Source organism: Xenopus laevis, chromosome 3S, assembly GCF_017654675.1.
Source record: "Xenopus laevis strain J_2021 chromosome 3S, Xenopus_laevis_v10.1, whole genome shotgun sequence".
NCBI classification, from domain to species: Eukaryota; Metazoa; Chordata; class Amphibia; order Anura; family Pipidae; genus Xenopus; species Xenopus laevis.
This window is the reverse complement of record NC_054376.1, coordinates 6,277,136-6,305,096: the sequence shown is the minus strand read 5'-3', so window position 1 is coordinate 6,305,096 and position 27,961 is coordinate 6,277,136. Positions and strand designations below refer to the sequence as shown.

General features: G+C 44.3%; 1 protein-coding gene across 4 annotated transcripts in view; it reads left to right on the top strand.

Moving 5' to 3' along the window:
• Positions 1-259: 259 nt before the first annotated feature.
• Positions 260-27,961, top strand: part of LOC108712258 (lysine-specific demethylase 5A) — a 52,010-nt gene continuing 24,308 nt past the window's right edge. Inside the window, exons 1-12 of one of the 4 annotated variants that reach the window (XM_041587958.1) lie at positions 260-1,983; positions 5,931-6,008; positions 8,924-9,046; positions 9,695-9,865; positions 11,140-11,274; positions 12,191-12,296; positions 20,362-20,450; positions 20,790-20,948; positions 21,061-21,180; positions 22,102-22,260; positions 23,277-23,458; positions 23,569-23,731. In XM_041587958.1, the coding sequence (XP_041443892.1) occupies positions 1,837-1,983; positions 5,931-6,008; positions 8,924-9,046; positions 9,695-9,865; positions 11,140-11,274; positions 12,191-12,296; positions 20,362-20,450; positions 20,790-20,948; positions 21,061-21,180; positions 22,102-22,260; positions 23,277-23,458; positions 23,569-23,731 (1,632 nt within the window). In that variant the 5' untranslated portion in view covers positions 260-1,836. The remainder of the gene's footprint in view (positions 1,984-5,930; positions 6,009-8,923; positions 9,047-9,694; positions 9,866-11,139; positions 11,275-12,190; positions 12,297-20,361; positions 20,451-20,789; positions 20,949-21,060; positions 21,181-22,101; positions 22,261-23,276; positions 23,459-23,568; positions 23,732-27,961) is intronic. The other 3 variants (XM_041587957.1, XM_041587961.1, XM_041587960.1) reach the window with 3 other exon arrangements.

Here is a 27,961-nt window from a genome sequence, read left to right as displayed (position 1 = left end):
GTGGCCAGCAGATGTTTGCCTCAAAATTGTCTGAAATTGAGGAAAGTCACCGGAAAATGCTGACGGGAGATTGGGGTTCAGAGCCCTAAATCTGGTAACTCCCGACTTCTACACAAGTCAGTCCCATTGCATGCTGGGTATTGTAGTCTTACATTCAACTTGGCAAAACGACATTACCCAACATGCATCGGGAGACGCAGGCTCGGCCCACTAGGTCAAGGAAAAACTTAGGCTGCTTTCCAAAGTACACACCAGCCAAAGGCTCAAAAAGTAGCCCAAATCTGTACCTTGGTTAGTTTATACTTTCAAAACCCGACTGTGCTTTAAATTAGTAGCCCAATTCGGCTGGAAACTCGCCACCCTAATGGGCATTTTAGGACTAAGACTTCCTTATATAAACGAGGTTCTTTGCAGCGCCCTCTGTCGGCCCTTTATTTACATGACAAGCTTTTTTCTATTGATCCACATCGCCCTAACTCGCGCGGATGGATACCTGGAAATTCTACACCCAGCCTCCCTCGCCCTCCGTCCTTTCTCGTTTAATATATTTCTATTTATTTCACCCTCAAGGCGCTGCTTCTGTTTGTTCCCGGCGCGGCTTCACCCCCAGCTCGGGAGGGACGTATTCCGCAGCGTACTACATGCACCAGGCGGCGGAGGCGGACATTTCCTGTTTCCGGCGAGGAGAGCCGCAACTTGCGATTTCCGGTCTGGAATGGTAATGAAAACAAACCGGGTTTCTTTTTGTAACTACAGTGACCGAGGAGATACAGCTTGAGGACCGGAGAAAGGCTCCTAGAAAGGCGGGACCTTGAGCATCTGACACCCCCAGGGAGAGCTATTGTTGCCGGGGCCCCGGAGAGGAACAAAGGCCGGAAGGGCCCCAGTTTCACGTTACAAAGTTGCATCAGGACTGCGAGGAGCCTGCAGGGGCCTAGGATCGGGATGGCAACACCGTGACAGATACAGACTGGACTTTACCATTTACTGCAGGAGCCTCTGAATGTTCTGAAGGACCTGCTGGGCTTTGGGAAGGAAACTGAATACTGAGGCTGTAATAAGAGGCTCCTGGAGGCCCAGTTGCAACAGGAAGAGTGTGTCTCCCTTATCCTGAGAGCTGACATTTAATTGGAGCACTTACAACAAGGCTGCAGGGGCCCTAGTGACACAAACAAGGAAGAGCTGCATTCTCTTTAGGTTTGAAACTAAAATTGCGTCTCTGATTATAACTGGGAGGGAATTGCTACTAATTGGCTCAGGGACTTGAGGTGTCCTAGTCAGGTAAGGTTACTGGTAGCCCAGTGGTGAAAATTTGGCATTTTGCGAACCTCAAGGGGAAGGGGGTAATGGCAGCTACAATAAAGACCCCATTATAAAAGGTTGAGCAGCAGCGACAGACATCTGGGACTTGATTGCCTCAAGGAAAGTAACTTCTAGCCTGTCTGTGCTAAACAGGGGTGAGTTGTCCCAGTGGCTTAAATTTGGGACTGTCTGAGATAAAGCGATATTTTGTAAAGCCACACGTTAGTACCGGCAGAAGAGAATCGATCTTTTCGTCAAGAATCTCAGGAAATCCTTAATCTAGTATTAGACTGTATTTCCTTTCCTTGGAAGGAACCAGTGTTAATAACCGCGGGTACTGTGGGAACAGGAGAGGCAAAGTGTAAATCCTTGGCTGTAACTAGAGGATCACGGCGAAAACTCTGTACTTTCCAGCAATGAGGGGCATCACTTCATGACAGAGCAAGGCGTTTATCCAAGCGAGATCTGGGATGCTGATCCACGTTGTCTAGTTGTATACGCCTTGCTGCACTTGAGGATCAACACATATTTGGAATGGCCGCCTACAATGAATTTGTGCCCCCTCCGGAATGCCCGGTGTTTGAGCCCAGCTGGGAGGAATTCTCCGACCCCTTGGGTTTCATTGGACGCATTCGACCGATTGCTGAAAAAACAGGGATATGCAAAATCCGACCTCCCAAGGTAAGACAGATAAGTCATATGTTATTAGTACACGGATATCCTGAAATAATTCCTTAAAGGGCATGTAAAGTCTAAAATAGAATTTTGTATACTAAATATAAACATGAACTTACTGCACCACAAGCCTAATCAAACAAATAATTTATGCTTTCAAAGTTGGCCACAGGGGGTCACCATCTTGTAACTTTGTTAAACATCTTTACAAGACCAAGACTGTGCACATGCTCAGTGTGGTCTGGGCTGCTTAGGGATTGTCATTAACAAAGCTGCTTGAGTTCTGCATGGCTGGGAAGTAAGGGGGGGGCTCCCCCTGCTGTTCATAAGTATGATTGTTTCCCTGCTCAGCAGTTAGGGACCATCTGACAATTCCTATCCACAGCAGTAAATGAAGGGAGAATTTCACTGCATACCGTCAGGTTTCTTATAAAAACAGTACACATTTTTTAATTAAAGTATATTGGAGATAGGTTTCTTTTTCATTAAAGAAAGTAAAAATGGGATTTTATTTTTTTGCCTTTACATCCCCTTTAAGGATAAGTTGTGTAGCTGCAACAGGGGCACAAACACCACATACAGACCTGAGCACAAGTCATATTTTCATGTGTTTATAAATATTTATGCAGGAGAAATTAGTCTTTTCTTATTAAACACACATTTTTCAAGAACCAGCGGCTGGAATTATAACTTTACACTGGTAAAAATAACCATAGTTTATGTCAATGAGATAGGGACTTAGATTGTAAGCTCTACTGTAAAGAGATGCTGAATATGTCAGCTCTATATAAGTAGAGGATAATAATGGTTCGCTTTTAATCACATATATTCTGGGTTGTGCAATTGATTGAATGATCTCTTTATGTCCACTCCTCCCCGATATTTTAACATGTGATAGCCATGAAGATATGGCACATGTCTAGACATTATTAAAGGCTAACATTTAGCGACATTCCTTTTATTTAGATCTTATAAGTTGTGTGGCTCTCGGCATGAAAATAGCACTTTTTTAATCTGTATTCTATAAATAGGTGTATGCTTAAAGGAACAGTTCAGTGTGGAAATAAAAACTGTGTATATAGATAGGCTGTGCAAAATAAAAAATGTTTCTAATATAGTTAGTTAGGCAAAAGTGTAATGTCTAAAGGCTGGAGTGACTGGATGTGTAACATAATAGCCAGAATACTACTTCCTGCTTTTCAGCTCTCTAACTCTGAGTTAGTCAGTGACTATAAGGGGGGCACATGGGACATAACTGTTCAGTGAGTTTGCAATTGATCCTCAGCATTCAGCTCAGACTCAAAAGCAACAGTTATGACCCAGGTGCCCCCCCCCTCAAGTCTCTGATTGGTTACTGCTTGGTAACCAATCAGTGGAAACCAAGAGAGCTGAAAAGCAGGAAGTAGTATTCTGGCTATTATTTTACACATCCAGTCACTCCAGTCTTTATACATTACATTTTTGGCTAACTAACTATATTAGATACATTTTTATTTTGCATAGCCATATGGAGTAATTTGACCAACCAATTCATTCCAACAGCTCTTCACCTATTGGCTGCCACATAGGAACTACGAAATAGCCAATCAGAACCCTTATTTGACACTCCAATGACTTTTTCTTTGCTCGTGTTGCTCCCCTACTCTCTTTACGTTTGAATGTGGCTTTCAGGTAAAAAAAAAAGGTTGGGAGCACTAATCAAGAGTCTTTCTGTATATAGGTATAGAGTGGCTACTGGCTCACTGCATTTACTGTGTCAGGACTATTGCAATCCTGTGTCTCACTGGATATTCAACAATGAAACAATCAAGTGGTTAGCTAGTTATTGTGTGTTTTATTGTGTGTTTTATGTTCAACTTGAAAGGCCACTATAATCAAAATAAAGTTTTTGAGTAGCTGTAGTGTAGGTCCTAGATATTTCTATTTATGATGCAAACACATGTATGTGCTGAATGCAGATGAATTTGGACATACACAAATTAACGTCCCTTTTGGCATTTACATTTGCTCCCAGCTGTACAATTCCTCTGTTTTCATACTGTGGAACGCACACAAAAAAAGTCACCACCCAGGAATGCAAAAGTCCATAAACAAACTGATAAAAGGCATCAAACTTGATTCTTCCAGACCTAGTTGGCAGCTTAATGACCTATGTATGGGGCTCTCTGACTAATATCTCATCAAGAATCGGCTAAATATTATTTGGATACGCTTGATTTTCTTATTCGAGGAGGACCGCATTGGTTTGGTGATGTGGCTCATATCCAACAGCCTTGTAGGCCCCTCTGCCAAATGACTTGACCTGGTAATATTTGATTTACCTTTCAATTAACTTTTAGTATGATGTAGCCAATGTTGTACTGAGACAATTTGCAGATTTGGTCTTAAATTTTTATTTTTTTAAATCTTTAGCTTTTTGTTCAGCAGCTATGTGCAGTAGCATTCAGGCAGAACTTTGAATAAGAGACTGGAATATGAATAGGACAGGGCCTGAATAGAAAGATAAGGAATTAAAAGTAACCATAATAAATTGAGGTCACAGACCAATAGCTTTTTTAGCTGGCTGTGTCAGAAGCCTTTCATTTGAATGCTGGAAAGATGTAGGAAAATAATTCAATGACTATATAAAATAATTGGAATAGGATGACCCCTTTAAAAGCCCTAAAAGTCATTGTTTGCCACTGATTATTTATTTATTACACCACTTTTCAAGCCTGAATGCCTTTGCTGCTAGTCTTTGTCCTGTTGCTGATTTACTAGCACATACAGGGTTAAATTTACCTGTTCTCCTGAAGTCAAGGTGCAGAATGATTCCTACAAACTGTGCGGCTTTGCATCTGTTTAAATACATCTTCAAACACTGTGCTGAGCATCTCTTTGCAGGGAAAATACTCATAAATATGTAAAATTGCAGTCCAGTGCTGTCCAACTTCTGTGGTACCAAGGGCCGGACTTGTTCTGGCCTACATGGTGGAGGGCCGATAATGAAAACCAGTTTTGACCACTCCTTATTTTAAAATCCAACCCACTTTAGACCACAACCATGTTACCGCAAGTCCATGTCCACATTAATGGTGATACAGTGACACAGTGCTGGTGTCCCTCCAGCAGTTTATATGAGTGTGGGCAGTTTCAGTCGGGTCTCAGGTGTGAACGGTACAGGGATAAAAGGTGGCCATACACGGGCAGATAAAAGCTGCCGACAGACCGTGTCGGCAGCTTATTGGCCCGTGTATGGGGCCCCGCGACGGGCTTCACCGATCGAGATCTGGCCGAAAGTCGGCAAGATCTCGATCGGGTGGGACAGAAAATCCCGTCGGATCGCGGCCGCATCTATTCGTTGATGCGGTCCCGCGATCCGACCGTTTGGGCATCGTTAGGATCCGATCGTTGGGCCCTAGGGCCCACGATCGCATCAGCCGATATTGCCCACCTCAAGGTGGGCATATCGGAGGGAGATCCGCTCGTTTGGCGATCTCTCCATGTATGGCCACCTTTAGGGTGTGAACAATATAGGTGTCAGAAGTGTGAACAATACTGGGGATTACAGTCTGAATTTGAGGTTTAAACAATGCAGGGGCCAGTTGATACCTTTTCAATCTCACACATGGTAAAAAGACACAGCAGGCAGACTTTCATGTGGGGGGCCACACAAGGTGGGGTTCGCGTTCCGCCAGTTGGACAGCCCTGCCTTAGTCTAATAGGAGTGCGTCAATCCTCATCTGGATTACCGCTATCCCGGTAATCTGGTATAAAAAGTAATCCGGTATAAAAAGTACTCGTAAATATGCTTTGTTGAATGGAGTGTATAGATAAGTAAACCTAGAATTTTCCTGATGGTGTGTGTGCGATATGTTTTATTTATTCTTTACCCCCTAGAGAGCCTGTTGTGGTTGTTGACACAATTACTATATTGCTTTTATGATTTCTTTGTCCTGTCCTTCCTATAACAGGACTGGCAGCCACCCTTTGCCTGCGATGTGAAAAGCTTCAGCTTCACCCCTCGGATACAGCGACTCAACGAACTCGAGGTAATTGCTCTGTGTTTATTGTGCTTTTGAGTAAGCTTGGATCATGGTTATCACAATCTGCTGTTTTAGTAGCTACGATTAGAACTGTAACATGTTGTAACCTGTGCATACAAGCTATAACAGAAATGTTAGGTTGGAAGCTTGACCACTTAAGTTCCTATAAATTCTGTACAGATAGTTGGGTTTAGGCAGTAACATATTTGTCCCAGTACAATACAGTAGCCAGTAGTGGATACAGGGAGTCCTTGAGTTACATCCACCCGACTTACGAACAACTCACACTTACATACAGAGGATATTACAGTAATATACAGTGGTTTGTTTGGCCTTTATTAGCATTTAGCTTTAATACACCACCTGCCCCAATCCCCTCTGGTATGTATTCTCTACTGCAGAGCACAGAAAGGTACAAATAAATACAAACATTTAATAAGTAAATGTATATGTTACAACTTACATACAAATAAAACTTAAAGGGATACTGTCATGGGAAAAAACATTTTCAAAATGAATCAGTTAATAGTGCTGCTCCAGCAGAATTCTGCACTGAAATCCATTTCTCAAAAGAGCAAACAGATTTTTTTTATATTCAATTTTGAAATCTGACATGGGGCTAGACATTTTTTCAATTTCCCAGCTGCCCCCAGTCATGTGACTTGTGTCAGCACTTTAGGAGAGAAATGCTTTCTGGCAGGCTGCTGTTTTTCCTTCTCAATGTAACTGAATGTGTCTTAGTGGGACATGGGATTTTACTATTGAGTGTTGTTCTTAGATCTACCAGGCAGCTGTTATCTTGTGTTAGGGAGCTGCTATCTGGTTTCCTTCCCATTGTTCTTTTGTTTGGCTGCTGGGGGGGGGGGTTGTGATATCAGTCCAACTTGCAGTACAGCAGTAAAGAGTGATTGAAGTTTATCAGAGCACAAGTCACATGACTTGGGGCAGCTGGGAAATTGACAATATGTCTAGCCCCATGTCAGATTTCAAAATTGAATATAACAAAATCTGTTTGCTCTTTTGAGAAATGGATTTCAGTGCAGAATTCTGCTGGAGTAGCACTATTAACTGATTCATTTTGAAAAAAAAATGTTTTTCCCCATGACAGTATCCCTTTAAGAATAAACCTGCAGACCCTATCACATATGTGACTGCCTGTAGTTTCATTATTGTAATTGCTCTAGACCAGCCTTGGCTAAATACAAGTATGGGACCTGTTATCCAGAATGCCTGGGACGTGGTGTTTACTGCATAATGGATCCTTCTGTAATTTGGATCTTCATACCCTACGTCTACTAGAAAATAATGTAAACATTAAATACACCCAATAGACCGGTTTTGCTTCCAATAAAGATTAATTATGTTTTCTTTTGGATCAAGAACACGGCTCTGCTTTATTCTTACAGAGAAAAATGAAATCATTTTTAAAAATGTGGATACAATGAAGTCTATGAGAGATGATCTTTGGGTTTCTAGATAACGGACCCCATACCTGTAGAACATTTGCAAGCTGTGTAAATATAAACAAATTTGTGCTTAATTGGCTTTATGATCTTGCATTGTTAAAATGCGGATGTGGGCAGAAGTAATTTACATTTGAAGCTGTTCCCAGAAGAACTTGAATCACCTGCAAAGTATTGTCACTGCGTGACAGCTTAGACAGAAGCAGTTTATTTCAAATTCCAACATGGCTTCTGGTTTGGCTGGTTGGAAGAGATATAGCAGGAGGGACGCCTATTGGGCATCTCAGCCTCTCAGGTGTGTGTTAGTTTGTTTGTTAGTGTCTGTGTTGTAACATAGGCTTGCGATGTTCTGTTAATTTGCATGTTTTGTTTATTCCACTTAATTATGTGTCATGGAGGAAAGGTAGGGAGCAAGTTGCACACCTGCCATGCCGTTCATCTTGCTTATGCTGCATAGTGATGCAGTGCCCCCTACCTGTAGTTTATATTATGCCATGTTCCAAGCCGATTATGAGTAGGTCTCCTGGGAGGTGTGTAGACCAGCTCAAGGACGTTTTCAGGAGAAAGAAAGAGGTTGCTCTGATGTTCTTCTGCTTAGGAAAGATTTGAGAAAGGTTTCTGAGGTTTCTGTTTTCCTAAGCAGAAGAACATCAGAGCAGCCTCTTTCTTTCTCCTGACAACTTCCTTGACTACTTGGTGGTCAGACTGATCAGAAACTGACCAGCAGGTGGCGCTGTTGGAACAAAATTCATTCATATTAACAGCACACGTATCCCTTAATATCTTGGAATAAAAATAAAATAAATAATGAATGTAAATGACAAAAGGTCTTAGAATAGCGCCCTCATCAATTTTACATACACTTATTTTACACACACAGCTGCCATAGGAAGGGATTAAGCCATAGTCCAATATGCCCTTTTCCAGACTAGAACTGAGCTTAGAAAATGCTAATATACTGCACTTTCTGTAAGATTTAATCTAAAGTATTTGGCTACGTTGAAACCTTTCGACCCAATAAACCATGTCCTTTTTCGCTATTCTCCTAACAAGGGCAAAGGCATTTAAAGGGAATGTAAAGTCATTTTTTTAACCGTGCACGTATAGATTCTTAGCACTAAATAAAACAATTTAGTAATCTATATATCTGTTAAAACTTTTGCACCCGCTTTGAAATACAGTGGAGCGATTCTACAGCTTTCTCTCATCCCCCTTGATCACAATTCCCCTTAAGATTCAATGGCGGGTGGCTCCCCCTCCGATCAGGGGCGTAACTACAGAGTTAGCAAACCCTGCTGTTACTGGGGGGCCCAGGAGGTTTAAAGGGCCCCATGAGGCCCACATAAAGAGCAATTCTAGTTACTCCATTGCCTGATGCTCCGATGTTGATAATGCCTAGTGTTCCATAGGCCTCATGGTTATTGCTCTTTGACGGTCTTCATTTTCTGTTTCATTCAGGCAATGACCCGTGTGAAGCTTGACTTCCTGGATCAGCTGGGAAAATTTTGGGAGCTGCAAGGGTCCGCACTTAAGATTCCAGTGGTGGATCGCAAACTTTTGGATGTGTATGCACTTAGCAAGGTGGGTGTGTGAGGACAGGCTATTCTGCAAATAAACACGTGGTTTAAACTGATGGTTCACCTTTAAATTAACTTTTAGTATGTTTTTAGAACAACCAATTCTAAGCCAACTTTCAATTGGTCTTTGTTTTTTTTAATTATTTTCCTTTTACTTCCGACTCTTTCAAGCTTCCAAATGGGGGTCGTTGACCCCATCTAAAAACAAATGCTCTGTAAGGCTATACATGTATTATTATTGCTACTTTTTATTATTCATTTTTCTATTCAGACCAATCCTATTCCAGTCTCTTTAAATCAGTGCATGGTTGCTTGGATACTTTGGACCCTAGCAACCAGATGGCTGAAATTACAAACTGGAGAGCTGCTGAATAAAAAGCTAAATAACTCAAAAACCACAAATAATAAAAAAATGAAAACCAATTGCAAATTGTCTTAGAATATCACCCCCTACATCATACTAGAAGTTCATTTAAAGGTGAACAACCCCTTTAACGTTTTCTGTAGCAGAAAAATTAAACGTTTGCCAGAATGAAATATTTGCAGGAGATACACAAATTTCTAATAGAACGAAATGGGCCTTAGTGCCCAGCGCCATCTTTACAGCAGCTTCTATATAATTCCGTTCTTAATTTTTGTTTTATCATTGCAGATCGTTTCCAGCGAGGGAGGCTTTGAGCTTGTAACTAAAGAAAAGAAATGGTCTCAGGTGGGAAATCGAATGGGATACCAGCCTGGAAAAGGAACAGGTTCTCTTCTGAAGATTCACTATGACCGAATCCTCTACCCCTATGAGCTCTTCCAGTCTGGTGTCAGCCTGATGGTAAGAAATACACATAGACTGCAATACAAACGAAAACCGGCACAATGGGTCTCTGCAAGCGGGATTAACCCTGCGTTTTTATTAGTGCAAGCAATGAAACGCTTCAAGGCACGCCCCTTCGTTAGACATACTAGCAAATGAAGCAGTGCAGCGTTTAACAAGTAACACGTGACATCATGCAATTAACATATCAAATCAATTGGAGAAACCCCATCCCGTTGTCCGTAAATGAACATTCAATGTCCCTAGTGTAGGTAGAGACACTTGATTTCATCCAGTTAGATAAATATAAAAATGTAAATCGTGAAAAAAAAATTCAAAAAAGGATCCAATGTCCGTAGTGCAGGTTGAAGCATCAAAAAAAACATAATTATAGCAGCAATGATCCAGGACTTCAAACTTGTCACAAGGGGTCACCATCTTGGAAAGTGTCTGTGACACTCACATACTCAGTGGGCTCTGATTGGCTGTTGAGAAGCTAAGGGCTCGTCACTAATTATCCAGCAGAAAATGAGCTTCCCTGGCTGTAATATAAGCTGATGGTACAGGTTTGCTTATTATTAAATTCTGATGCTAATTGCACTGGCTTCTGTGCTGCCATGTAGTAATTATGTGTATTAATTACTAATCAGCCTTATATTGTTACATTTCTATTCTATGTGTACTGTATATTGTGGGTCCCTAAGCTCAGTAAGTGACAGCAGCACAGAGCATGTGCAGTGAATGAGCAGAAAAGAAGATGGGGAGCTACTGGGGCATCTTTGGAGACACAGATCTTTACTGCTAAAGGGCTGTGGTTGCCTTGGGCTGGTACAGAAGCACAAAACATCATGTAAAACATTTCTACCTACTGCTTTAGTTACGATTTAGTTCTCCTTTAAAGGTAAAATAAAGTCTCAGAATAATTGTAACCACCCGGGATAAGTTGAATGTACGGCCAAAGGGTTGAATATTCTCTGAAAAAACTTGAATGTCAGGAAGGCTGCAAACAACTCAAAATTTATCTCTGGACCCCTCCCATTGACTTAAACAGCTATTCGACAGGTTTTAGTTGACGAATAGTTAAATTCCAGTTCTTAAAGGGCCAGAATACTATAAATTTTGAAAAATCTAATTGGAATTTTTTTTAAAAAAAACTCAAATCAAATTTGAATAACTCCCTAGTCGACAGTTTTGACCATAAAAAAAATTGAAATTAGATTTTTCAATTCGACCCTTGATAAATCTGCCCTCTAGTGTTTTATTGTGTAATTGTATTCTTTATTATACCTCAGGGCATCAAAAAAACAAGTCTGAAGGTAGAAGAGACGGTTGAAGTGACTGAGCCATGCGAGGTTCAAAAAGACTCGCCTGAGACTGACAAGAAAATAATTGCCCCTATGAAGCGGTCTCGACGTATAAAGTCAGAGGTACTAGAATTTTGTGGCCTATAAAATGCACCACCTACAATACATGTCTGAGAAATTGGTGGTTAATTTTTCCCTTCTCATATGTACATGAGGGACATGAGCCGTGTGTATCCATACAGGAAGTATATTTCCGTTTGTACCCTCATTCAGGAAAAACAGATTCTTGTTTTGATTCGCTTGTCTTATCTCTTTGTTTTTATATAATGTTTGTTGTGGGTGTAAATTATTATTTGTAGCAAGTGCACTTTAAGGTGTTGTTACATTGTTTTTAAGGATAAGTAAACCTTTAAAATAAGTGAAATAATGTCAAATTGATGAGAGTGGTATTCTAAACACTTTTGTGATTTACATTTATTATTTATTTTCTTTTTATTCCAAGATATTAAGGGATACATGTGCTGTTAATATAAATGAATTTTGTTCCAACAGCGCCACCTGCTGGTCAGTTTCTGACCAGTCTGACCAGCAAGTAGTCAAGGAAGTTGTCAGGAGAAAGAAAGAGGCTGCTCTGATGTTCTTCTGCTAGGAAAACAATTAGAAACCTTTCTCAAATCAGCAGAAGAACATCAGAGCAGCCTCTTTCTTTCTCCTGACAACTTCCTTGACTACTTGGTGGTCAGACTGGTCAGAAACAGACCAGCAGGTGGCGCTGTTGGAACAAAATTCATTCATATTAACAGCACATGTATCCCTTAATATCTTGGAATAAAAAATAAATAAATAATGAATGTAAATGACAAAAGTGCTTAGAATAGCACTCTCATCAATTTACATTCTTATTTTTAAGGTTTACTTACCCTTTAAGGTTTTTTTATCTTTTCCAGTTTAAAAGTAGTGGGAGGGCAACAAGTAGCGGGTAGGATTGAGTTAACAAATTAACTTATCAATTTATGCTTGGCCATTGTCTGTATCTTAGCCAGAAACTATACAGATCACAAACAGCACCGAGGTGAAGAAGTTGCATGTTTTCGGAGCAGCAGCGCGAATGATTGGAATTGGTGACAGTGTGAAAGACCGAGCTGGTGAGTTTTTATATGGGAACGTGGTGCCATGTGTAACTTGTTCAATTAGAAGGACATGCAAATAAACGAATAGAAACAGTTCCATGTAAAGAGCTGGTGCTAGACAGCATTAAAGGTCTACAAGAAAGCCGGGGAAAGAACTTCAAGCAGCCAGGCATGGTGGCAGCTATGCTGCTTTGCTTTTATTAAAGGGGAACTATTGTATAAATGAAAATTTAATTTCTCTGTCGTCTAAAGGGGGACACAGGGACTCTTGGGGGTTTAAGCTCCACCCTCCAGGAGGCAGGACACTAATAAATTAAATTTAAGGGGCGTGCCCAAATACTGGCTTAACCCCACACACTGTAACAATCCCTCAGTTTTTAAGTGTCCTGCTTCAAGGAGGATGGACTCCGTCGTCAAGACAGACATCTTCATGGGGGATCACCAGGGCAGGACTGCCTGTTCCTTGGAGTGAAACCTCCCTCGAGGGATGCCTCACCGGGGTCATTTCCCTAGCCATCTCGGCTATATCCGACCTGTACAGATAATTCCTGCCACCCGCTGGGGACAGCAGATGTTCTGACCGGTGAGGAGCCATATGTGAGTAGGAGCCCTTATCGTACTCCTTCACGGGTTGCTCTCCCCCCCCCTCCCCTCTCTCAGCCCACCCCAGCCCATGCTGCAGTCCCTACCTCCGCCTAAACTGTCTCCGTGTGTTCAGGCAATACACGCGCGTTCCAACTGCGCAGTGGAACGCATCGCGCTGATGCGTTCCAGCGGCCATTTTGTTTTTCCGGCGCGAACTGCAGGAGGAGGCGCCAGCAAGCGGGGAAGATTTGGGCGCCCCTCTTGGCTCATTTAGACGGCGCACTCCTGCTTCCTGCACACGCCAGTAATCTTACCCTGCTCCAAGGCAACAGAGATACCGGAGACAGCTTTCTCTTGGGGATTTTTGCATCTCCCTGCAGGCAGCAGGCTTGGGCTCAGCCTTTCAGCACTTCCTTTAGAAGGCACCTTCCCCTGTCACCATTTCTCATCAGGTACCTTAGATACTGCTCACATGGCAGAGGGTAAGTCAGGGGGACTTTTCCTCAGGGCTGGGGGGAGAGCACCAGCAGCACAGGTGACTTATTTTACCTGTAAATCCTGCCAGCTTAAGATCCCTGGGGGCCAGGCTGATCCGCTCTGCAGATCTTGTTCAAAGGGGCAGGGGCCCGCACCCACCCAAGGGGCCATCCCAATGATCCCTGAATCTGGGGACCCAACACAAGATTCTACTGCTCCTGATGAGGTGGCAGGCACATCTTCAGACCCCCCTGCTCCCCTCTGGGCCCTTCAGCTTTCGCAGTCCCTAGCATCCCTGCAGGGCTTACCATCTATTGCTAGTAACTTGGGCAAAGCCCTTGCCAAGCTGAGCCACAAAACTGGCGGAAAGCGTAAAAGGCTTCCCAGTCCCAAGGGGGACACTGACACTCATTCCCCTTCTGACGTCTCTTCGGCTGGAGAGGACGATTATCATTCAGAGGGTGAACTGCTGCCATCTGATGTCTCCTCAGAAGCAGAAGAGGAACATGAGGAAGAAGCTAAGAACAAGGAACTCCCTCACGACGTAGATGCTATCATCAAGGGGGTGATGGAGGTCCTAAAAATCACATCGACACCAGATCAACAAACTTCGTCGACTAACCTGTTCAAGAGGAAGCACAAATCCTCGGTATGCTTCCCATCGCATGAACAACTCCTCAACATAATACATGAGGAATGGAATTCGCCGGAGCGAAAGTTTCAAGCTACACGGAAATTCTCGAAATCTTACCCTTTTCCCAAGGATTTGGTGGAAAAATGGTCCATGCCTCCAACAGTGGATGCCCCAGTTTCGAGGCTCTCCAAATCCACAGCCTTACCAGTCACGGATGCCGCAGCCTTCAAAGACCCATCTGACAGACGTCTAGAAGGATTCCTAAGGGCAGTCTACTCATCGGCTGGGTCGACCCTACGACCAGCACTTGCTTCCGCTTGGGTGGCTAGGGCCATTCAAGCATGGGCAGAATCTCTCGTGGCGGACATTCAAGAGGGTGTTCCCAGAACAGACCTTCTGTCTTCCGCACAGTCCCTCACGGAAGCGGCAGCCTATCTATGCGACGCCAATCTGGACACAGCACAGATTACCGCACGCACTTCAGCGCTGTCTGTCGCAGCCCGCAGAACCCTCTGGCTAAAAAATTGGTCAGCGGATGTCAGTTCCAAGAAGTCCCTCACATCACTCCCCTTCAAGGGACAACGACTATTTGGTGAAGAACTTGAAAAGATTATTTCACAGGCTACCGGGGGGAAAAGTACCTTCCTTCCCCAGAACAAAGCAAGACCCTCACCCTCTTCCAGGAGAGGGAAGTTTTTTCGTGGCCACAGTGGACGGTTTTCCAGACGAAACAGTCCTCCCCAACGTTCCCACTTTCGCTCCAAACCAAACGATAAGGGACGTCCGCCATGGAAGAACAACAAGTTCCACAACAAGTCAGCAGCTGACAAATCCACTTCAGGCTGACGGGTCATCCCCTCCGGGGTCTCAGCAACCATTAGGGGGAAGATTGCTAAGATTCCGGGAGGTGTGGAACATACATTCGTCAGACGCTTGGGTAAACGAAATTATTTCCGAAGGCTATCACCTGGATTTCGCATCTCCCCCTCCCAGAAAATTCCTTATGTCCAGGGTTCCGTCCAATCCCACCAAGGCCCGGGCCTTCTTGGATTGCATCGCAAGCATGGAACACAACGGAGTTATCATTCCGGTTCCCTCGTCAGAAACATTTTGCGGATTTTACTCCAATCTGTTCCTTGTTCCGAAGAAGGAGGGCTCCTTCCGACCTGTACTAGACCTCAAATACCTCAACAAACACATACGGTCAGTACGGTTCAAGATGGAGACTCTACGCTCAGTCATTCGAGGAATGGAACCGGGTCAACTGATGATGTCCTTAGACATCAGGGATGCGTATCTCCACGTACCCATATGGCCTCCCCACCACCGTTTCCTCAGATTCGCATACAGGAATCTCCACTACCAATTTGTGGCACTGCCCTTTGGTCTGTCCTCTGCCCCCAGGGTGTTCACCAAACTCATGGCAGTGACAGCGGCAACACTACGGCTTCAAGGGATCTCGGTCACTCCATACCTGGACGACCTGCTGCTGAAGGCCAGAACTCCAGAGAAGAGCAAGAGGGACCTTCAACAAGCAATTTCACTTCTTCAGAGTTTCGGGTGGTCCATCAACTGGAACAAGTCCAGTTTGATTCCCAGTCACCAGATGCTGTTCCTGGGCCTTCATTTCAACACAGTAACCCAACGGGTGTCATTACCTCAGGACAAGCAGAGGAAGATACGAGAACAAGTCAATCTCCTCCTTTGCAGTCAGCACCCCACTGTACATCTCGCGATGCGGGTTCTGGGTCTGATGGTATCCTCCATCGAAGCGGTACCCTTTGCTCAAATACATCTGAGACCTCTACAGAACAACATTCTGTCAGGCTGGAAAGGCGGTCCCCTGTCCCAGCGGATTTCTCTGCAACGCTCAACAAGAGAATCGCTTCTCTGGTGGCTGAATCACCAAAACTTAGCCAGGGGACAGTCCTGGGCAACTCCAGACTGGACCGTGATAACAACGGATGCAAGTCTTCTAGGATGGGGAGCAACCTGGAACAACCTGTCGGTGCAAGGTCCTTGGTCTCCACAAGAAACAAGACTCCACATAAACATCCTCGAACTGCGGGCGGTCAAACTAGCCCTCAGACATTGGTCCTCCCTACTCACAAACAAGTCGGTCCGAGTACAAAGCGACAATTCGACCACGGTCGCGTACATCAACAGACAAGGAGGAACTCGAAGCACGGCATCTCTAGCGGAAGTGGAGCAAATCCTAACCTGGGCGGAACTCAGCACGGTGAGGTTGTCCGCCATCCACATCCCAGGGGTAACCAACACGCAAGCAGATTTCCTCAGTCGGAACCAGCTGGATCCGGGAGAATGGGAGCTTCACCCCGAAGTGTTCGCAGACTTGGTAAAAAGGTGGGGACATCCTCAAGTCGATCTCATGGCGTCCAGAACCAATCGCAAAGTGCCAGCCTTCTTCTCTCGCTACCGGGACCCGACGGCGATGGGAGTGGATGCCATGACACAAGTTTGGCGGTTCGACCTAGCCTACGTTTTCCCTCCGTTTCCCATGCTGCCTCGGGTTCTGAAGAAGATCAAGCTCTCACAGACAACAGTCATCGTGATAGCTCCGTATTGGCCCAGGAGAACGTGGTTCTCGGACCTTCAAGAAATGTCCATAGCGCAACCAGTTCGCCTTCCATCCAGGAGCGACCTTCTTCAGCAAGGCCCCATAGTTCATCACAACCCGGGCCTGTTCGCTTTGACGGGATGGCTGTTGAGACGGCCATTTGGAGACGAAAGGGCATAGCAGAAGACGTCATCACCACCATGCTGAAGTCACGCAAAGCCACATCATCTAAAGCTTACCATAGGGTGTGGCGCACCTACTGGAACTGGTGCAAGGAGAAGGATTTTCCCTATCTGGATTGCGACATTCCCAGAATCCTGTCCTTCTTGCAGAATGGTCTTCATCTGGGCCTTAAACTCAGTTCCCTGAAGGTTCAAGTTTCTGCCCTTTCCGTCCTGCTTCAGACTCGTCTCGCAATTAACGACTCTATCCGCACCTTTCTACAGGGAGTAGCACGCATTGTCCCTCCTCTTCGGTCACGGATACCTGGATGGGATCTCAATCTGGTTTTGGAGGCTCTCCTCGATCCTCCCTTCGAACCTCTGGGAACCATTTCTGAACAGTTGCTTACTTCGAAAGTGGTCTTTCTAGTAGCCATCTCTTCTGCACGACGGGTCTCAGAACTCAGTGCCCTATCGTGTGATCCTTCCTTGCTAGTTTTCCACAAGGACAAGGCAGTACTGAGGACAGTCCCTTCCTTTCTACCTAAAGTTGTGTCATCGTTCCACGTGAACCAAGAGATTGTGGTTCCATCTCTCTGTCCGGAACCTAAAAATGCCAAGGAACGACGTCTTCATGGTCTAGATGTGGTCAGAGCCCTTCGGTGGTACCTTGAACGTTCCAAGTCGTTTCGTCGTTCTCAAGCCCTATTTGTCATCCCTTCTGGACCTCGGATGGGCATGGCAGCTTCTAAGACTACCATCGCACGTTGGATCAGAGAACTCATCAGACGAGCCTATCTAGCCAAGGAACGAGCCCCTCCCATCAATATCCGAGCTCATTCCACGAGATCCTTGGGTGCCTCCTGGGCGTGGCGCAACTCGGCATCTTTGGACCAGATCTGCAGAGCAGCTACTTGGTCCTCGGTGCATACATTTACTAAATTCTACAACCTGGACACGTTTTCTTCAGCGGAAGCCGCCTTCGGCCGCAAAGTACTACACTCTGTAGTACGGTAACGTGTCTTTCAATTCCTCAACAAATTTCGCTCCCACCCTGCTGTCTGGGGCTGCTCTGTTAAGTCCCCAAGAGTCCCTGTGTCCCCCTTTAGACGACAGAGAAAACAGGATTTTTGATACTCACCGTTAAATCCTTTTCTCTGTAGTCGATAGGGGGACACAGGGCTTCCCGCCCTGAGCGAAATATTGACCCTGTTGGTCTTATGGAGAAGTTTCTTCTGATTTACCAGTTCTGCAAGTTGAGATTATTTTTATATGTTTGCCTTTCAGCAGTTTCTTTGGTACCAACTGAGGGATTGTTACAGTGTGTGGGGTTAAGCCAGTATTTGGGCACGCCCCTTAAATTTAATTTATTAGTGTCCTGCCTCCTGGAGGGTGGAGCTTAAACCCCCAAGAGTCCCTGTGTCCCCCTATCGACTACAGAGAAAAGGATTTAACGGTGAGTATCAAAAATCCTGTTATAAGCTTCAACATACTGACATAAGAAACTTTCTAAATACAATTAATTAAAAACTCTGTACTGTTTCTGAAATAATCAAGTTTATCATCATTATCTCTCTCTCAACATCTGTTTCTCTTTATTATCTTTTCATGCAACAGTCATTGACAATTAGATCCCATATATTTTATAGGGGGCTCCTTCTGCTTAGAAGATGTATTAGAGCTCACTCTATTAAACTCACCAGAAATCCTGTCTCTCTCTCTCTCTCTCTCTCTCTCTCTCTCTCTCTCTCTCGCCGTTAATTTATTAGATTTTTTTTGTACTGGAATCAGTTATTTGAATGAGCTCTTGTACATCTGCTAGGCAAAAGGAGCCCCCCTATAAGATATATTGGATCTAATTGTCAATGAATATCTGACACCCAACTGCTGCATGAAGAGAAACAGATGCTGAGAGAGGGATAGTGAAGAAAATGATGCAGAATATTTGATTGTGTTTAGAAAGTTTCTTATTTCAGTATGATGAAGCTTATATTAAATTTTAAATTAAAAGTTCCCCTTTGGCATGTGCCCGGCAGCAATATGGCTACCCCTGTGGATCTAGAGCTGAAGAAGGCTTTCACTGAACTTCAAGCCAAAGTTCTTGATACCCAAAAGAAGGTTAAACTTGCGGATTTATAAATCGACCAGCTAAATAGGACAGAGAAGCATGCGGATCTTACCAATGCAGAAATTAAGACCCTGTCTGACTCCACAACTATGTATGAAGGAGTAGGAAGAATGTTTGTCCGGCAAACAAAAAGGAGATTTTGTGTATTTGCCGTTAAATCTTTCTCTTCATTGTCCCTGTGTCCCCCAAGCAGACCTAGAGAAAGATACAATTCACAACCAGCTCTTAAATAAACAAAAAGTCGCTGATGAGAAAATTGCAGAGTTGGAGCAAAATAAGTCGTATCTGGAGCGAAGCGTAAAGGATGCTGAAGATAACATAGGAGAAATGTTAATGGCCAGAAGAGCCAGTGTTGGACTGGGACACTGGGGGCCCACCCGAAAACCTTAGACCAGGGGCCCACTCTCAGTACTCTTCCTTTCTTCACTCAATCTCTGTTCTCCTAGTCTCTTTTCTTTACATACTATAATCTATTATTCCATCTATTTAGCCTCTTTGTTCTCATAGAAATAGGGACACTGGGGGCCCATCCAAAAACCTTAGACCAGGGGCCCACCCGAAATCCTTAGACTAGGGGCCCACCCAAAAACATTAGACCAGGGGCCCACTCTCAGTACTCTTACTTTCCTCACTCAACCTCTATTCTCCTAGTCTCTTTTCTTTACATACTATAATCTATTATTCCATCTATTTAGCCTCTTTGTTCTCATATAAATAGGGAATGGCCATGAAATAGGCCAAATGTTTAGCAGCATGAGGGGCCATGTCACCTGGGCCCACAGGGAGTTTTCCTGGTATCCCGGTGGGCCAGTCCGACACTGAGAAGAGCGCAATAAGAGTTGCAGACACATAGTTTTCTTTGTTTAATGTTTTCAATTACCTGTAGAATATGCCAATACTGCAGCCAGTAATAACAAGTGCATTTTTGAGAACATGCAGCAAGATGCAATATAACTAATAAAAGCAAGTGAGGGGGAAAAAAAAGTTCCCCTTTAACAGTAGTGATGTGTGGGTTGAAAAAAAATTCCACTGCACTTCTTTTTTTAGGCCCTCATCTGACCGCCCATCTGTGATATCACAAAAGGGGGGCGGTGTGGGGAAGTGCCTATAAATAGACGCAGCCGGGGAGAGTGCAAAGAAGAGCTCAACCCGAACCCGAGACCCCAAGAAAGTGTGTCAGCCTGAATCCACCGGCCCGCAAATCACTGATTAGATATGGGCAAAAGAGGCAGTATAGGGGGTGCAGGTGCTGCAGGAGGGGGGAACTCTGCAGTGGGCATAGTCTGTACAAAATTATTTTAATTGTTGATCCCAATAGGGCCGGGACTGTTAGATTTGCATTTGTGGTGGTAGAGGTGAATACCTTCTAAATCAGCACACTGCAGTGAATTATACCTTTTCTTCCCCTTTGAGACTTTCCTTCTAGTGCCCTGCACCACCATTGAACCCAGAGAAGAATTACACTGTGTGTATAAAATACTCCTCTTTTCTAATGCAGGATGTTTTTGTGATTTCAGATGAAGCTTACAAGAAGCAGAACAGTTCAAAGCTGGAGGCATTCGGAATGCAGAGAAGACATCAGAAGGGGACCCTGTCTGTTAGTTTTGTAAGTCAGTGATCAAAAACAGATGGAGGGTATTCAAGTGAAAATCCATGTTATTATTTCCCCTTTCAATGTACAGCAATGTTTGCGGGTATACAATTTACTACGTTATTACCCTTAATACAGTGAAAAGGTAGAAAATTGCGTCCACGGAGGTTTTCCCTATTAAATTCTTGTATCTATTCATATTAGTGGCAACTGTTATTTAGTTTGCCTGTGCAGTCAACCTTATGTGATGATGTATTGCATTCTATTTCTCCTTTAAACATGCTGAAAGTATTTCATTTTAAAAAAATTAAAATCCCCATACCTTGAGAATATCTGTCTTTCTTGCTGCAATAGGTTGACTTGTACATCTGCCTGTTCTGTGCCCGTGGTGACTGTGAAGACAAATTGCTGCTGTGTGATGGATGCGATGACAGCTACCATACCTTTTGCTTGATCCCACCTCTTACAGAGGTACCCATGGGTGACTGGAGGTGTCCCAAATGTGTGGCTGAGGTGAGTGCCATGAAGAAAGGCCTATTCGGAGCCTTTACCGATCCTATCACCTGCCTCTCCAGTCTTGAGTCAGGTATTGTGATAACTTATATTAACTTTTTTTTATTTTAAGGAGTGTAACAAACCCCGTGAAGCATTTGGATTTGAACAGGCAGTGAGGGAATACAATTTGCAAAGCTTCGGAGAAATGGCTGACAGCTTCAAATCTGATTACTTCAATATGCCTGTGCATGTGAGTATTTCAGTTAGTATTCGCCCAGCCCACACCAGCATATTCATTATTAGACGGCTAACCACTATTTACTCTTTACAAATTTTACCTTGTATACCTGACATTGGAAAATGTGCTGTTGTTCTTGGGCAGATCAGGTCTCTTGATGTCATGGAAGGCTGCCTAAAGTTGGTCATTTAATCTGGTTCATATTGAGGCTTCCATAGATCAGATGTCCTTTTTGTTTCGGATATATATCAATATATCGGCATTATTTGGTATGATAATAAACACGAATATACACAAAGGAAAAGCTACAAGGATAAATCAACAATCTAACAGGTTATATGCAATGCCTATCAATGCCTATATTGTCAGTTTCCCAGCTGCCCCCAGTCATGTGACTTGTGCTCTGATAAACTTCAGTCACTCTTTACTGCTGTACTGCAAGTTGGAGTGATATCATCCCCCTCCCTTCCCCCCAGCAGCCTAACAAAAGAGCAGTGGGAAGGTAACCAGATAGCAGCTCACTAACACAAGATAACAGCTGCCTGGTAGATCTAAAAACAGCACTCAATAGTAAAATCCAGGTCCCACTGAGACACATTCAGTTACATTGACTCTATCTGAAAGCACATGACAAAATAAGATGCACCTACACACCAGTATTACAACTTAAAAAAAAAAAACACACTTGTTGGTTCAGGAATGAAATATTATATTGTAGAGTGAATTATTTGCAGTGTAAACAGTGTCATTTAGAAATAAGAACTACATCATAAAAATCATGCCAGAATCCCTTTAAATACCCTGATGCCTCTGGAAATTTCCTAAGTCCCGAGTGTAAATCCTATTGGATAGAGCATTATCTTGGACGCACATTGCATTGCAGGATTCTGTAAAAAAAAAAAATTTTGTGGCAATGAAATAATTGTGTTACAGATGGTTCCTACTGAGCTTGTGGAAAAGGAGTTTTGGCGCTTAGTCAGTTCCATTGAAGAAGATGTGATTGTGGAGTATGGAGCCGACATCTCCTCTCGGGATTTTGGGAGCGGCTTCCCAATATTGGATGGAAGGAGAAAGCTAACTGCAGACGAAGAGGTGAACTGTATAAAAATTCTTCAAAGGTGTAAACAACTTGGCTTCATCTAAATGAGTAGAGGGATTTATATGCTCTACTGTAGGCACAGAACATTCCATCTCTGCATTTTTGCATTTAAACATATGACCGGGAGCCATTATTTTCTCGACTGATGCAGTGGGCATTTAGAAGAAACGCCCACTTCTAAAGCTGGAGAAAGCAGTCTGGGTCACTGTCAATCTCGTGTACCTTCATATGGTACTTAACCTCAACATGTTCAATGTTACTGCGTCTTATATAAATATCTTTGTAGGGCCCTCAATTATTTGGAAGAATATGACCCGTATTGTACTCCTCTAATAAAATTATAATCCGGACCCCTGATGTGGCCTTTATATTCCTGTATTTTATGTGTTCGGGTTAAATGACCCAATGTCAGAGCTAAACCAGATGAGCAGATTGCTCTGATTAAAGGATAAGAAAACCTTTAAATAAGTGAAAGTAAAATTGATGAGAGTGTTATTCTAAGTACTGTTGTCATTTACATTATTTATTTTCTTTTTATTCCAAGATATTAAGGGATACATGTGCTGTTAATATGAATGCATTTTGTTCCAACAGCTCCACCTGCCGGTCAGTTTCTGACCAGTCTGACCACCAAGTAGACAAGGAAGTTGTCAGGAGAAAGAATGGCTGCTCTGAGGTTCTTCTGCTTAGGAAAGATTTGAGAAAGGTTTCTAATTGTTTTCCTAAGCAGAAGAACATCAGAGCAGCCTCTTTCTTTCTCCTGACAACTTCCTTGACTACTTGGTGGTCAGACTGGTCAGAAACTGACCAGCAGGTGGCGCTGTTGGAACAAAATTCATTCATATTAACAGCACATGTATCCCTTAATATCTTGGAATAAAAAGAAAATAAATAATGAATGTAAATGACAAAAGTGCTTAGAATAGCCCCCCTGATCAATTTTACGTTCTTATTTTAAAAGTTTACTTATCATTTTAACGGAAAGCGTCTCATTAATGTTGTTTTCTAGGATTACGCTCATTCTGGATGGAACCTCACTAACATGCCTCTGCTTGAGCAGTCTGTGCTCACTCACATAAACGCTGATATCTCTGGTATGAAAGTGCCCTGGCTCTATGTTGGCATGTGTTTCTCCTCATTCTGTTGGCACATTGAAGACCACTGGAGTTACTCAATCAACTACCTGCACTGGTAAGTGTGCCTCCTTCACACAGACCCTTTACAATAAGCGCATTTCATAAAACCGGGCTATAGTGAATCATAAAACCGGGCTATAGTGAATATGAATATTTCTGTTTCAGGGGGGAGCCAAAGACTTGGTATGGTGTTCCTTCACATGCTGCAGAACAGCTAGAGGATGTAATGAGGACTCTGGCTCCAGAGCTTTTTGAGACACAACCGGATCTCTTGCATCAGCTTGTAACCATCATGAACCCCAACATCCTGATGGAACATGGAGTGCCTGTAAGTAATAATATACAGTAGAACTTTTTTTCTAAGCCAGAACACCCTTAATTGCTCTGTGTGCCATTGCCCTTCATTCATTTAACACAGTTTCATTGAAATTTACATGCCCTTTCCTTCACACAGTTTCATTGAAATTTACATGCCCTTTCCTTGACTTTAGGTCCCCTTTTAAGCAAAAGTAAAGGGTCCATAGGGAAAACATTTTTTACTTCCTTGTTGTGATAATAAATCACGCAATTTCCCTCCCAGCCCCTAATTTGCATATGCAAATTAGGATTCGGATTTGGTTCGGCCTGGCAGAAGGATTTGGCTGAATCCTGCTGAAAAAGGCCAAATCCTGGATTCGGTGCATCCCTAATTTGGACCCTAGCAACCAGATTGCTGACATTGCAAACCGGAGAGCTGTTGAGTAAAAAACTAAATAATTCAAGACCATAAATATTAAAAAATTAAAAGCAATTGCAAATAGTCTACATCATACTAAAAGTTAACTCAAAGGTGAACAACCCCTTTAAGATACAAAAACATAGCAAACAATAAACAGTTATTTCCCACCCCTAATTTGCATATGCAAATTAGGATTCCGGTCAGTATTCAGCCGAATCTTTCGTGAAGGATTCGCGAATCCAAAATAGTGGATATGGTGCATCCGTAGTCCAAATAACCCTGACCACCATGCATTGATTGATTGAGACTGGAATATGAATTCCAGAGGGCTAAATAGAAAGATGAGTAATAAAAAGTACCAATAACAATACATTGCCTTACAGAGTATTTGTTTTTCTCTTGCCTAATTGGGGGACACAGGCACCATGGGGATGAAGATCCTGCAGCTGGAGATTGGACACTAAGATGTTAAATTTGACTCCTCCTCCTGCTCTGGGCTTCATCCTCTGTCTCCTCCTAACAGCTTCAGTTTCATTTAGTGTCCTCAGAAGGAGAAGACATATACCTTGTGGCTGGAGCAACTGATCAGAACTACGTGTTACGATCTTGCCACTCTAAGGGGCCATTGATCCATTCAAGAGCCCCTCCAGCTATTGATTAGATGCCCTATAGCCTTCCCGCTCTACGGAGGTCTGCAGGCTTGCTCCTATCTCCCTGCGCTGCTTCCCGCTCTTCGGAGGTCTGCAGCAGCGCCGTGCACTCCCTCTGGGTGTTGTACTGTATGCTACAAATGATGATATATGTGTTTATTCATGTATATTTTCATTTGTCATATATTTAGGGAGATCTTACTACTGGGCATGGACCAGCTGGCATACTACGTGAGTATGATTCTATTTACCCCCTCAACTATATGGCCTCTAGTGAATAAGGCTTCCCAGGCTCTCCTTACCCTTCCCTCCATCCGGTTAGGGCCTACCGCCTCTTCTCCGGTATCTTCCGTCCCTTTTGGTTCTGGCGCGTCTTCTTGCGTTCCACGCTGGAACGCACTTCCGCTTCCGCCCAGCCTTCACTGTACATCGCGCCATTTTCTCTCCGCGCCGCACTTGTTCGCTACCGGCGCCCTTCTCTGACCTACTGCGCGGCTTCCTCAGGCTCTCTACAGCAGTATCCCAGGTCTCTGCCTGGTACAGCCTGCGTTCTGCTAGGGGACTGCAACGGAGTTACTGCTACTCCTTCCCTAAGGCAAGTACCTTTTCGTTTCCTATACTTAGGCATTAGGTTTCAGGGTCACTTACCCCATATGCCCCTCTCTGTCTCCACAGGCCATCCACGCCAAGAAAGCGCTCTGCCATCCACCCCACGCTAGGCTGGGGACCCCTGTCTCATAAAAAAAAAAAAAAAAACTAAATAAAAGAAAATATACAAAAACATATTTTCTGGTTTCACGTTGCAAGGAGCAATATGGCAGACAAAACAGAAGAGCCCAGGACCTCCAGATCCTCAGCTCTTTCACGTTCCAATGCTCAGATATCCTTTCTGGCATGTACATTATGCAAGGCAAAGTTTAACTCTGCTTCGGCTGATTCAGTGTGTATAGCCTGCAGACCTTCAGAACCCTCGCCACCCCCATTGGCCGGCACTTCTGACTCTGAATTAGTTAGGGCCCTGTCCCTCTCACTCGCAGGCATACAAAATTTGGCCCGCATTCCCGAGACCTTAGATAAGGTTCTTGAGCGACTTTCACACCCTTACAGGCCGGATGACCGCCTTACGGGCACCAAAAGACACGCTCCTTCCCCTCCAGACTCCCTCCGGTGAGGAAGGCCAAGTTTTATCTGAGGAAGGCTCTGACCAGGAGCATCTGGATCCCGATCTGGATACGCCCAGAACACCAAAGGAGGTCGAAGGCCTCATCCAAGCGGTTCTCACCACACTAAATATTGAAGACTCAGTCACTGTAATTGAACCAGCTAAGAACATCTTCAAAAGACATAAGAAGAGTTCACACGTATTTCCAGCATACGAACAACTCGATGACTTAATTAAGGCCCAGTGGAAACACCCGGACCACAGGGTACAGATTTCTAGACGATTCTCTCAGACATATCCATTTCCTCGAGTGCACTGATCTTTGGGCATCACCCCCAGCGGTAGACCCCCCTGTTTCAAGACTGTCCAGGAATACTACCATACCTGTGGCAGATGCGGCTGCATTCAAGGACCCTATCGACAAGCGCCTTGAAGGGCTCTGCAAGTCAGCCTTTACAGCGTCAGGTTCTGCCTTTCGACCAATCTTCGCTATTGCCTGGGTCGCAAAGGCAATGGAGGTCTGGGTGTAGCAAGTAGCACAACTTATTGGATCTGAGGATCCCACTACAGACAACCTTCTGTCCCAAATTGCGGACGCTACTACTTATATCGGCGACGCAGCAATTGACGCAGCAAAGATGGCGGCACAGGCCTCGGCTCAATCCGTGGCAGCTCGTCGGCTCCTGTGGCTGAAATCCTGGTCAGCCGACTTAACATCCAAACGCTCCCTAGTCAGCCTTCCCTTCCAATGGAAACTACTCTTTGGAGCCGAACTTGACAAGATTATATCCCAGGCCACGGGTGGGAAAAGCACCCTACTCCCACAGACGAGAACCAAAAGACCTCCCTTCAAGAGAAGGCCCTTTTTTCGTCCCTTCAGGCAAGGCCAACGCACAAAGACACAGTCGGATAAATCCAGTTCGCATTTCCGCTCCCGCTACCAAACCAAACAAAGACCCAACTGGTCGTCCAACAAGACTACCACAAAATCCTCCCAGGACAAGTCCAGTTCAGCATGAAGGGGTGCCCACCCCCGAAAGGATCCCCCTAGGAGGCCGCCTAAAATCTTTTCGGGAGGTGTGGCACCAACACGTAAAGGACCTGTGGGTTCTTCGGGTGGTTTCTCAAGGACTATTGATAGACTTTATGCAACGACCACCCCACAGATTTTTCTGTTCAAGGTTGCCCAGTCAACAACCCAACAAAATCAAATTCCTCTCTGTCATCCAGGACCTCGCCGCGGCCGGTACAATACAGCCCGTACCGACAACAGACAACGGCAGAGGGTACTACTCCAACCTCTTCATGGTACCCAAGAAAGACGGATCCCTACGCCCAGTCCTAGACCTCAAGGACCTCAACCCATTTGTTCGCAAATACCACTTCAAGATGGAATCCATCCAATCCGTTTTGGCAGCCATGGAAGACGGAGAGTTCATGTCTGTAATCGACATCAAAGACGCCTACCTCCACATACCCATCCACCCAGCTCACCACCGGTTTCTCAGATTCTTCGTCAACGGTCACCACTGGCAATTCGTGGCTCTTCCATTCGGGCTATCTTCAGCCCCCCGCGCCTTCACCAAGGTCATGGCGGCAGCGCTAGAGGGGTTAAGACTCAAGGGCATACCGGTCATTCCTTATTTGGACGACCTTCTCGTCAAGGGCTCCTCCGCAGCCATAGCCCATCTCCATACAACCCAAGTCCTGAGGACCCTGACGGACTTGGGGTGGATGATCAACTACAACAAGTCCACCCTAATTCCGACACAGACAATAGAATACCTGGGCCTGATCTTGGACTCTCGCAGGGGGAGAGCTCTTCTTCCTCGAGACAAAACCATCACACTACAGAACAGAGTTCGGACCATCAGGAGTGCTCCCACTGTGTCTCTGCGCATGGCCATGCAAACCCTCGGAACGATGGTGGCGGCCTTCCCGGCAATCCCCTACGCACAATTCCACACCAGACCCCTCCAACATGCCATTCTTCTGCAACAACGAAGGGATCGGGAAGCTCTCGACCGA